The sequence below is a fragment of the Atta cephalotes genome (genome assembly GCF_000143395.1).
Source record: "Atta cephalotes unplaced genomic scaffold scaffold00058, whole genome shotgun sequence".
Lineage (NCBI taxonomy): Eukaryota > Metazoa > Arthropoda > Insecta > Hymenoptera > Formicidae > Atta > Atta cephalotes.
In genome coordinates this window covers 675,178-687,135 of record NW_012130122.1, presented here as the reverse complement: position 1 = coordinate 687,135, position 11,958 = coordinate 675,178, and the positions used below count along the sequence as shown (strand labels likewise).

Below are 11,958 nucleotides of genomic sequence, written 5' to 3'. Positions count from 1 at the left end.
AATATTGGATGAAAAGTTAATAAGTTTGAACATCAAATTTAAACTGCAATAATATCGGAATAAAATGATGAAAAGTGCACAACTATATAAAAAGCAAACTCAGGCTTATCCACAGCGATTAATATTTTTATAATATTGTGCAGTGTCTGTATTCTTCTAGAAAAATAGTGATAAAATCACTACTTCCGCTGTATGTCTATATATTTAAAAATGTTCAAGCATTTCAAGATATTCAGCATTATCTTTATCACGTTGCCAACGTAAATTTATAGCAAATTATTGCTACACGAAACGTATTTTCAATATCACAGAGATACTGATGTCTCTCTGTAAAAATTACGTATTAAATATATAGCATAACTATTTGGTTCGGATACATATATATATAGCCGCGACATCCTCACATAACCTATTCGTTCGGTTTAATTCTCCCAATGATGAGAGTCTATTACGATAAAACGTTCAATCGAGAGAAAAGAGCAAACGGGTACGACATTAACACGACAGAGTTATCGAGCGAATCAGCAAAAACATATATATGCTTTGACTTGCTGTGTTTGATCTCGCGCGTTACTCTTGCGCGGCGAAAATCAGGGAAGCGCGACGAGAATTATCGATAACTTCTGAGAGACTTACTTTGCTGGACCGAGAAAAAGTTTCCGCGTGCGTAATTGTCGAGAGAGAGAGAGAAACAGAAAAAGATGCAACGTAGGACACACTTCACTCCCGAGCACCAGTACAGTAGCTTCGCTTGCGAGAATCCCAACTCGGGTCCACAAGTACGCGTACTCATCTGTCGAGTGTCGACAAAGGTTATGACGCGAACGACATGTATGGCGCGGCGTCGATGGCTACTTTACGCTCATATCTCGACTCTCGAGCCTGAGTTCGATCGTGAAGTAGGCACCCCACCGCGATATTTCCATTTGAACATGAAAATAAATAATGCTGTGTGTACACAATGCAGAAGCAGTTTAAATATTCTGCCAATAGCATAAATATAATTGTACTACTTATTTACTTATGAATAAATACAAAATCTCGCTTTAATAAACGGTAAAGCAAACTTTAAGAGCTAGGAAAATAATATCTTCGATGTATGTATCTTACGTGGAGCATGCGAAAAAAGAATAGAATTGATTGGAGTATCCAGAAATTTATTTCCTTTGATCTGTCTATGTATTGCAGGTGCGGCATGATGGGCAGATTGAAATTAACATGGATGTAAAATGGCAAAGAAAAAGAGTAATTTGCAATTGAATACTATCAGCGAGAGCTATTCCTTTTTCTAAAAGAACGTCTGTACTCTAATTACGCAAAAGTATAAGGAAACATGACAGATGTTAAACCGATTGGAATTTCGACATCACAAGCACAGCAATCGCAATCACAGCAGCCGCAACAACAAGCGCAGCAACAAATGATGATCGCGACTCATGATCTGCAGCAACAACAACAGAATGTCCAGCCGCAGCAACAGCATGTACAGCAATCGCAGCAGCCTCAACAGGTCCAGCAACAGCCTCAAGTGCAGCAGCAGCAAGTTCAGCCGCAGCAGCAGATACAGCCGCAGGTCCAGTCGCAACAACAGATGCAAGTTCAACAGCAAGTGCAACAACAGGTACAGCAACAAGTTCAGCAGCAGCAGCAGCAACAGCCACAGCAGCCACAGCAACAGCAACAAAATAATGGAACTCACAATGTTGTTCCTACTCAAGTACAAGTTCAGCCACAAGTTGCTGCCAGCATGCCACAACAAGTAATTATTCATTTGTATTTTTAAAGTTATACTTTAATTCTGTTTTATAAATAAATTTTACATAAACATGTAGTTATAGTATAATTTTATATTTATTGATATTTTCATTTATATTTTATTTGGCTGTTGATTTTATTTAATTATGTTTCGAATTATCACATTATTTTTATTCTGCAGTTTTTGTCTTCACACGAGCATATCAGTCTTTTATCCTCGTCATTAAAAAAGTTGCAGGGAGCTGTTGCGGTGTCGATGCAACATCAGCAGCAACAGGGAGTAGGAGGTGTGTCCATGACATTATCTGGTCAACAAGGTGCAACCACCATAACTACGATGGCTGCACATCCACAAGCGGTCCAAGTGATTCAACAGCCGATTCAGAGTCAAGCTTATCATTTACAACAATTGTATAATACTCAAGGTGCACCTTTATTGATGCCAGGAAACTTAGCACTCCATCCGGCAGGCATAAATCCCTCTTCTATACAGGTACAATCCACTTTAATTTTTATTGAAGATGTAATTTATACCAAAAGTTTAATACGCGCTAAACTATATCTCTCTCTTTAACAGTTATTAGATTTGCGCTCCTAATTTAAAAAAATAATGCATATTTCACAGGTAATAACAGCTGGAAAGCCATTTCAATCTGCAGCTCAATTGACTCCTCACATGTTGGCTACGACATCCACGCCTGGACAAGGAGGTGGTCATCCAAATGCCGGTGGCACTAAAGTCCCGGGATTTCCGGCCGGCTATTTACCAGTACCCACGTCCGCTCCTGGTGCCGGACAGACGTTAGTGTTCGGTCAACTCGGAGTATTAGGTTCTCCACAACCACCACCCTCACTACAGCAGCAGCAACAACAGCAATCCACAAATAAGCAAGACCAAGTACAAAAGGTAAATATAATAGCAAAGAGGCATTTATTCTAAATCATCAAACATATCTTATGTTTGCGTAGCGTATTTCTTAAATATTATTAGCTGTATTTGTACACGTTTTGTAATATTACATTTTAAATAGTATACAGCGTGCACCACTGGAACACCTTCAGGTGGAAGAACTGGCGGTATGCAATTTGCGCCCTGGCAATTCGCACCTCAAGTATGGGCCACCGGATTGCAACAACCGACTCTGCTCACTGCCGCGCCTAATCAAATATTCATTCGCGGTCCTACACAAACTGATATGTTTATACAAAGTCCACAGCCGATACAGGCGCACAATGGTCAGTATTCACAGCTTTTCATATTCGTTAATATTTCTAAATATTATATAATATTTTTTTAAATAAGAATTTAGTTTCTCAGTTTATAATTTTTTTTGTAGTTTGCGTTTATAATCTGGAAAAACAATTTGATGCACAGTTCGAAAAGACTACAATGTGCAAGTGCATATATAGTACATATACTAATCATTCAAATTTGAATTATTTAAAGTAATGAAGATCCAGTTTCGACCGTAATATGCATTTTTAAATTTCTAGTATTAATTGAATTTTTTTTAAATTTTCCCTATAATACAAGAACAAAAATTCATATAGAGAATAATAAATACAAGTCGTGTTTATTATTTTCTTGGGCTAGCTCTCGCGACACAGCAACAGATACAAGGTGTACAACAGATAGCTGGTGGAAAACCTGCTAAAGTGATGGAAATCCAGCAACAACAATCTCAACAGGGTAAACCAAATACAACTATACAGCGACCATTGAGTATCTTGCCGTCGTCTTTGGCGGTGCAGGCTGCCAATATACGGGCCGCCAGTTCCGTCTCCACACAAACTGTTTATGGAGTACAAGCTACAGTACAAGCACAGGTTACTATATTAATTATCAACGCACATATTTAATTTTTATCTTGAATCTATATGATATATAAAAATATATTCTATAATAATAAAAAAATTAATAAATCAAGATTATTTCGAATATTACAACAGAGTATCGATTATGTAACTGTTTCTCTAGAGCGGAAATGTGAAAAGTGAAACTTTTTATGTATGTATATACATGTACACACATATATACAATTTGTACTTTTCGTATATATACAAACAATTTGCACGTTTCCGCTCTAGGAAAAAAGTTACATGATCAATATCCTGATGCTTAAACACTATAACTCTTGTATAATGACTAAATGACAATAATAATAATCCATAATTATGCATCTGTTAGCATAATAGTAAAAACAATGGTATAAAATAGTAGATAATTTTCATATATACATGGCAGTATCATTATTTATTAAATATCTAGGGTAAAGGTAACAACATTATCGGGAAAGGTCGTGGCAAGCCAATACAACCTCCACAACAGCAGCAACAACAAGCCCAACCAACGATACAGCAACAGCCAGTCTTCATACAACAGAAACAACATACGCAACAGCAACAACAGCAATTACAACAACAGTATCAACAAGTGCAATCATCCCAAATACAGACTAAGCCTATCATGAGTAAGAACACTTATTCAAGTTATTACACAACATTTATGTTACGAATATCGAGATAAAGAATTATTGATATGAAATATAAATATAGCAATTATTTGACAATATTTTAATATGAAAATTTTTGTTACATAGCGAATATGACGTTGCAACAACCACCACCTGGCGTTGTACTAGGAGCGGATCGTTCAATTATGCCGGTAGTCTCGGTAGGCGGAGTTGGAGTTGGGGTTGGGATCGCTGCTACATCGCAAATGAATCCAATGCCACAAACTGCGATGTCGACTATGCAGCAACTTCCTTTACCGGTATTACTTACTATGCCTATTCGGAAATTACAGGTCTTGTGAACATTTATTTATGTTGCATAACTATAAGATAATAATAAAATTTATTATATTTTTTTCTCTATATCATGCAGAATTAAGAATGGTAATGAATACTCTTTTTTTTTTCTAGACTCTTAATCCAACGATTATTGGCAATCAAATAATAAGCGGTGCATCGCAGGTTCAAGCGGTGCCAATCGTGAATGCAACACAGGATCAATCAACGCACGATAACACCAATTCGGCAATAATGATCACGTCGCCGGACCGTAATTCGCAGGCTGAGTGTTCCCTGATATTGCCGTCTACCACGAATTCTCCGTTAATAACTGATGATAGCGTAAAGCTAGCTGCAAAGAAAGAAGACGTACCTGTCCCTACGGAAGATATCGCGGCACCACTTCAGTCAGAAATAACGGGTATTGATTTCATTTTATTAATAAATTTATTGGGTACAATTCATGCAGAATGAAGATATAAATGGTTTTGTGCTCGTTTATGTACAGATGGAGATCAATGTAAAACGGCAGTAAAGGACGACGAAACAATTGCTCCAAAAGTGGATGAGAAACAGTGCAATAACCCGTTAGCAGGGCTTGCCAATACAGTGAACGCGATTACGAATGGTGTTGTGGTCAGCGATGACTCACAAATTATACCTATCTCCGCAACAGTCATAATGAATAATAATAAACAAGCGCCGCCTAAAGCCATGGTGAAACCGCAGGTTCTTACACATGTGATAGAAGGATTTGTGATACAGGAAGGTATAGTCGCCTCTCTTTTATACATATTTATCAATTATAAGTATTAATTGTTCCATTCACTTTTATGAATATAATATTAAACATCAACATTTTTCTTATCTGTATTACAGCATCAGAACCATTCGCAGTGAGTCAAGAAACTACTAATATTCTTAATCGGAATAACACGATCACAGAAAAAGAGATACACGAAGAACCTCCAAGTAAGTAAATTATTCTCACAAGTGATTAATGCAGTGTTTTAAGTTCAAGCTAATATAAAATCTTGACTACAGGAAAGAAACTTTGTTCTACATATTCGAACGAAGAGGATGTAACCAGTGATCAAGATAGTAAATGCGAAAGCTGCGGAAATACGATCGACGAACAGAATGTTAGGTTAAAGAAAGAAAAGCGATTCTGCTCATCGATATGTGCAAAAAGGTGAGAGCATACTTTATAATAGTAAACATGATATGGCGAATTATTTCTTTTGTAAATTCTGTTTAATAAAAAATGTATCGTCTTATTTACAGTAAAAAACGTGAAGCACGAGAGCGCGATGTTATGGAAAAACAGTGGATTGAAATAGATACTGAAACTAAAACTGTCGAGAATGATGTGACAAAGAAAAACGGCGAGGATAGGTCTTTATCTGCGACTACTACATCCTCTATTGATGAATCACTGCCGAAAGTGAATCCGATTAAATGGACGGTAATGAGATATTTTTATAAGATTTTTCACTTAAAAAATATTTGAATATCTTCAATTCGAGCGAATTGTAAAAAATTACGCGTATTTCATGCAGGTAGGTGAAGTGTGCGAGTTCATACGCGGTCTACCAGGATGTGCTGATTATGCAGAGGACTTTGCTATCCAAGAAATTGATGGCCAAGCTCTTATGCTACTGAAGGAAGATCATCTTATGTCGGCGATGAGTATCAAGTTAGGTCCGGCACTAAAAATTGTTGCCAAAATCGATTCAATGCGTGTAGAATCGAACTTAAATCCTTCGTCGAATAATTCATAACCATTCTATGTATCAGCAACAGATTTCCACAATGTGTTTCCAGAACGTTTCTAGCCTATGAACTACAGGGCTTGTGCAAGTATTTGATTGGATGTAAATGTATAGGATTAAATGTCTTAATTGCGTGAAGAAATGTCTGAATGGATGAACGATTTCCATATTGTTATATTTTATCAAATTTGACTGTTTTCAACGGCAAACCTTCCTTCTGGTTCTTATAATTTTAGTTATATAATTTACTTCAGTTTTTGTAAGTGAATTACAGAGATGAAGCAATATCTATTTTCTATTATTTTTAATGTATGGACGAAAGTAAAAGAAACAGTTTGTATAAACTATTTGTATTTTATTTTATGATGAAAAATGAGGATACACTTGTATACTATACGTATGGAGGATACTCGTGAATATATAACAATAGATCTTTAAAGAAAAACTCTGTGTGACATAAAATCAGTTTTTAAAATTTCTTTAAAATTTGCATTATTCAAAAGTATCGTCTATACGTATTATTTATAATTTAATTTTTAATATATTTAATCAGTTTGATAATCTAAATGAATTTAAAAATATTGCCGTATCCTTTTTTCCTTTAGGATTATATTATCAAATATATATTTATTTTACACACAAAAAGCTAATTTAGATGGAAACATAATTGTACTCTCGAGATAATATTACATTAAACGCATGGAAATTGTTCAGTTCTAGTGTATTTCAGGGACACTGATCAATGTTCAAAGATATACATTGGTACATATGCATACACACATAATATCATACAATGATCATAACAATATCATATGATTATTGAATGATTTTAAGAATCCTAACGATATAGGATGTTTAAAAAGATTTCATTTGACATACACATAATGAATCTATATGAATGTTTTCTCAAAGTGCACTATTTTGTAAAGTTGGAAATGTCAAAGAATAGAGTACAAATTGTGTCCATTATGCAAGAACATATAATGTATATATAAAATAATGCAGTACACTGTATTTTGTGCTCAAGAGTAAATACTACCAGTTGATGTACAAAATGCATTGCCTTCTATGCAATTTGCAGAGAATAGCTTTTTTAGTTATCTCATTAAGAATGTTTTGTTACACTGGAACGATGATTTTTTTATCACTTTTACGTTGATATTGGGGAAAAAAAGAAACTGCCTGCTTATCATTTCATTATGTGTTTTTAATATAAGATGTATACTCATTCGATACAAGTGTAAATAGTAGATGTAAGACATTATAAGACATTTATTTATTGTATAAATTATGATATGAGATTTTAATTGCTGAGAATCCCTCTATTATCACGAATTCTTTGTCTAGTAAAAAAAAAAGGGATTATCCTATCGTATAAGAGAAATTCTGAGAATTATTTGTTATTAATAGTACATTATGATGACGTAATAAGAAATTGTCACTATTTTTAGTTAAATATCTTTTTAATAAAGTAAAAATGGACGATATATAATTTTTAATACATCAACATATTGGCATGTTCTTGAAGAAATGTAAATATATTATACGAATTTATACAAGTCAATTTTGAGATTAATCAAAGCAAAGGTTACTGCTTTTATATATTTCTTACTGTAATATGAATTTTATATGTATTTCGATAGCGTGCAAATCAGCTGCGAGATTCCAAATTTAATAGGATTCATTACGCTTAAAATGAACAATGATTTCCAATGAGTTTTGTGCAAACGTTAAACGTAGTAGTAGATGTTTTTTTTGTATGTTGTGAGAGAATCTTAGTAAAGAAAGTAATATTAAGCTCCTCAAAAAAAAAACATATGTATCATACATTACTAAATTTATTTCAAAAGCTATTTATGCCTATTGATAGAAAGTAGAGTCTCTGTGGAAAGAGAAATATTCGGTGCACTTCATAAAAGTTTGTTCCAAGTTCGATTGCACCGAACAATGCGAGCTTGTCAATTCTGCCTCGGAGAATAATTATCTTCCATATTATATTAATTAAAAAATGTTTACATACCTTTCTATAAGATTCTTACATTAAAAAAAAGCTTATAGTTTAAGCACATGACAAAAATTAAATTATAATTAGTGCTAATTGAGATTGTCAGAATTGTGGCTGACATATATAGATTTCATGAATACTAAAATTTTAGCTATAAATTCAAGGTTCAAAATTCAACACCGTTTTCGGCGAAATTTTCTCAGGGCTTTCATAATATACTTTTTATATAATAGAAAGACAAACTTTGCAATAATATAATATTAAATTATTATTTTATATTGGGGAAGCAGGGATTGAGGTAACTGCAATTAAAACTTCTCAAATAAAGAAAATATAATAAATTACGAGTCAATTAATCATAGGATATTCCTGCATAATATCATTTAAATTGTGTTATGATGTATATTTTCTCATAAATGACTTATATTTCTATTTTTTTTCTATAATCTGTAATTTGTTGTAATTTATCATCTAATATGATTTAAGGCTTGGCTTCTCGATGATACAGATTTTAATAATAATGGTACATTTTTCAGCTGTTAAGAACCACTATATCACTATTATTTTAGAAATTATTTTACATTTCCACATGACATATGTTTCTGTCATATATTTTACAGGTTTCAAGATTACGAAATTGTTATATTTTTAAGGGAAAACTAAAAAATAAAGCTGTACATAACAATTAGTTTAATGCATGTCATTCCTTGCTTCTGACATCATACAATCATCCGGCATCTCAAAAAAGCCGAGCCTTAAAAAAATAGATTATTGAAAACTTATATAATTCATATTTAAAATATGATACATGATCATTGCAAAATTAATAATAAATAAAATATCTAAAACTATATCTGTTACACAAAATAAAGCTATAAAGTTTATTTACAATAAGCATAATTTTAATGCATATATATATATATATATATATATATATGAACATGAAACTTATGTACATAAACTTATGTACTTATGTACATTTATTTACAGTCCTTAAATGTACAGACTATAAATATATTCATTCTTGAAAATACATGTACATTGTATCATTCACTGTATTTATTTCTTTTGCTATATATGTTGCTTACACATCTCGATTGTGTGACAGCATCCTATGACAAATTTTCCGATGTATCTTCTATGTTCCTGCCCTCGAACAGGAGCTCATCCTCAACCAGTTTACTTTGTACTTGATGCAAGGGTCGAACGTATCGAAAGAATTCATACACCTTATAACCGATGAAAAAGGTGCCAATCGCTGTAACACCCATACAGACGCTCACAGTACTTTTATGTAGCCTGTTGAACAGCCTTTCCTTCCTTCTTTTCTTGTAGAAATCCGGATCCATCATTGGCGAATCTTGCTCGATCGCTTGTTAACAAACGTAGTAGTCTTCGCTCACACTGAAAATAACATTACGTAAGTATCATGACGTCGCAGCGTAATATTTTGGAACATAGATAACCTCGAAAGAAGAAAACATTGGAATCGCACGTAAATTCATATTTTTGATAATTTAGTAAGGACCGCTCACCTGACAAGTGATTATTTTAGTTGAGACTTACGTACAGATTAAATTTTTCGTCTAATCGAGTTTTTTAAGAAATACTCGGCGAATCGAAACTGCTTAGAAACAGTATCATGCCGGCATCATACCGCACGATATCCTGAGCGATTAAGTATCGTAGTTCTCCACATGGCGCTACATTTTGCGAAGTTAATTTTGATATTGTGATTGTGGTAGTTTTGTACATAAAACAGTAACCGAAAATTAATACTAATTTGTATTCGAAATTTCGACATTACGATCTACCAACACATCATGATGAAAGAATATTATTATTGATAAATACATGCCTGTTATTACAGGTAGGTGTTGTGAATGAAAATATAAAATGAAGCATCACAAAAGGAAAATACATTTAAGCAATACTTAAAATAAAATTTATAATTTGTTTTAATTTATAAAAATCTTAAGTGATATTTATTATCTCAAAGAATATTAATATATTTTGATTTAAGTTTTTTTTTCAATTAGAAATGAATTGCTATTTTTAACTATATCAGAGTAAAAAAAAATGCAAAAGTTATCATATTTATTGATAAGAGAAAAGAGCAAAGTTTACATTAAAAATATAATATTTTAGCAGATGCTTTTACATCAACATATAAGAAATTTATCGCAGCAGTAAAGAAAGTTGAATCTATATTATGAATTGTATGAATTTTATTAAGTATATTTCATTAGATATAAATGTAAAGTTTCTAAAATAGTCCATAATTAATATATGTCAATTTATTTTATTTAGTTGTGATACAATTAAGGAAATTTAACAAAATAACATTTTTTTCTTACATCTATTTACATACATGAGAGAATTGTTGCAGGATAAAATTTGAATTCTCTTCAATTCAAACAGTAAATAATACAATTCATAAAATATACTTGCATTTGCGAACTGTATAAAATTTCGGGAAATTTAAAAGTTTAGGCATCTGAAAAATCGGAAGCATTCATATGAGAAACTTTTCACTAATTTTTTACATTCTTTATATTAAAAAGTTTAAATTGTCTGAGTCACAGCCCTAATATCTAATTGTAAGAAATGCAATTAAAAATCATTCTTCGTCGCATATGCTATATACTATATTTTCAAATAAAAAAGTTTAATAGCAACACTTATTTGAATCCTCTGCTTCTAATTATCTAAAAACTCATCAAATATCTTTGAATCAATGTCTAATACTATCTCGTCCAAGGATGGGCCTTTCGCGGAGACTGGTAACTCTAAATTTGAAACAGATAAATTATTCATGTATATACATGATGATAATTGAAGAGTTGTTGAAACTGAACTATTATCTTGTAATGACTGAATAAAATAAAATCAATTCAAGATTATTATAGGAGAAATCTTATTTTTATTAATATATAATGTAAAAGGAAAATATATTTTTTTAACTTATAATAATAAAATTATAATAAACAAAAATGAATTTAGCTCAATGTATTTTTGAAAAAAATATATTTGAATATTGTGAATATTATACACTGAATATTGTACGCATATTATGCCAGTTAATGCAAATTCTCATTCTTGTCTTATGCCATAGTATCAATTGGAAAGTTGCGAAGAACTATTATTTTGTAAAGAACTATTATTATGTACTATGCAGAAAAAAATGACAATCATATCTAAACAAGAAAAGAGGATGCTTCGGTATAGGAAGGTTTCTATCTTAGAAATGAAACCTCCGAAACCTATAAATTCGCTTAGAGTATAATGAAATCTATCGCTCAATACCAAATTCTTTTTTTAGGGAAAGCTGAAAAAAAATCATATTTGAAGTTTTACCAAAGTGATGACACGGAGAAGAGAGAGGCAGAGACTTAGCAAACGAGAATAGATTGAAATAGATTAAAATGAATTCATGAATGTTAAAATGAATCCTTTTCAATCTTGAATGCATTTTTATTCATTTATAGGAATGGCATGGGGTATATTTCTATACTTTTCAATCTAAAAATAATATTATAGTATTTTGATGCGTGCGTGCGTGCGTGCGTGCGTGCGTGCGTGCGTGCGTGCGTGCGTGCGTGCGTGCGTGCGTGCGTGCGTGCGTGCGTGCGTG

General features: G+C 32.5%; 2 protein-coding genes across 2 annotated transcripts in view; one reads left to right on the top strand and one right to left on the bottom strand.

The window, feature by feature from the left end:
* The first annotated feature begins 1,333 nt into the window (after positions 1–1,333).
* LOC105623471 (polyhomeotic-like protein 2) lies at positions 1,334–6,328 on the top strand. Its single transcript, XM_012204864.1, has 13 exons — positions 1,334–1,759; positions 1,988–2,248; positions 2,381–2,662; positions 2,787–2,991; positions 3,350–3,582; positions 4,025–4,226; positions 4,356–4,528; positions 4,680–4,968; positions 5,056–5,316; positions 5,427–5,519; positions 5,592–5,739; positions 5,832–6,012; positions 6,107–6,328. Exons 1-13 carry the CDS (start codon positions 1,334–1,336, stop codon positions 6,326–6,328), a joined length of 2,976 nt encoding a protein of 991 aa, XP_012060254.1.
* A 4,209-nt stretch (positions 6,329–10,537) lies between these two features.
* Positions 10,538–11,958, bottom strand: part of LOC105623470 (dysbindin protein homolog) — a 4,345-nt gene continuing 2,924 nt past the window's right edge. The window contains exon 5 of the mRNA XM_012204863.1: positions 10,538–11,113. Coding sequence (XP_012060253.1) covers positions 11,025–11,113 — 89 coding nt within the window. The 3' untranslated portion in view covers positions 10,538–11,024. The remainder of the gene's footprint in view (positions 11,114–11,958) is intronic.

What these genes read in the sequence shown, in the direction of transcription:
- LOC105623471 (XM_012204864.1), top strand. Translation starts at nt 1,334, where the DNA reads ATGACAGATGTTAAACCGATTGGAATTTCGACATCACAAGCACAGCAA. An exon ending in CTGCCAGCATGCCACAACAA is followed by an intron (nt 1,760 to 1,987) that starts GTAATTATTCAT and finishes TCATTAAAAAAG; the next exon opens with TTGCAGGGAGCTGTTGCGGT. An exon ending in GCCGATACAGGCGCACAATG is followed by an intron (nt 2,992 to 3,349) that starts GTCAGTATTCAC and finishes TTCTTGGGCTAG; the next exon opens with CTCTCGCGACACAGCAACAG.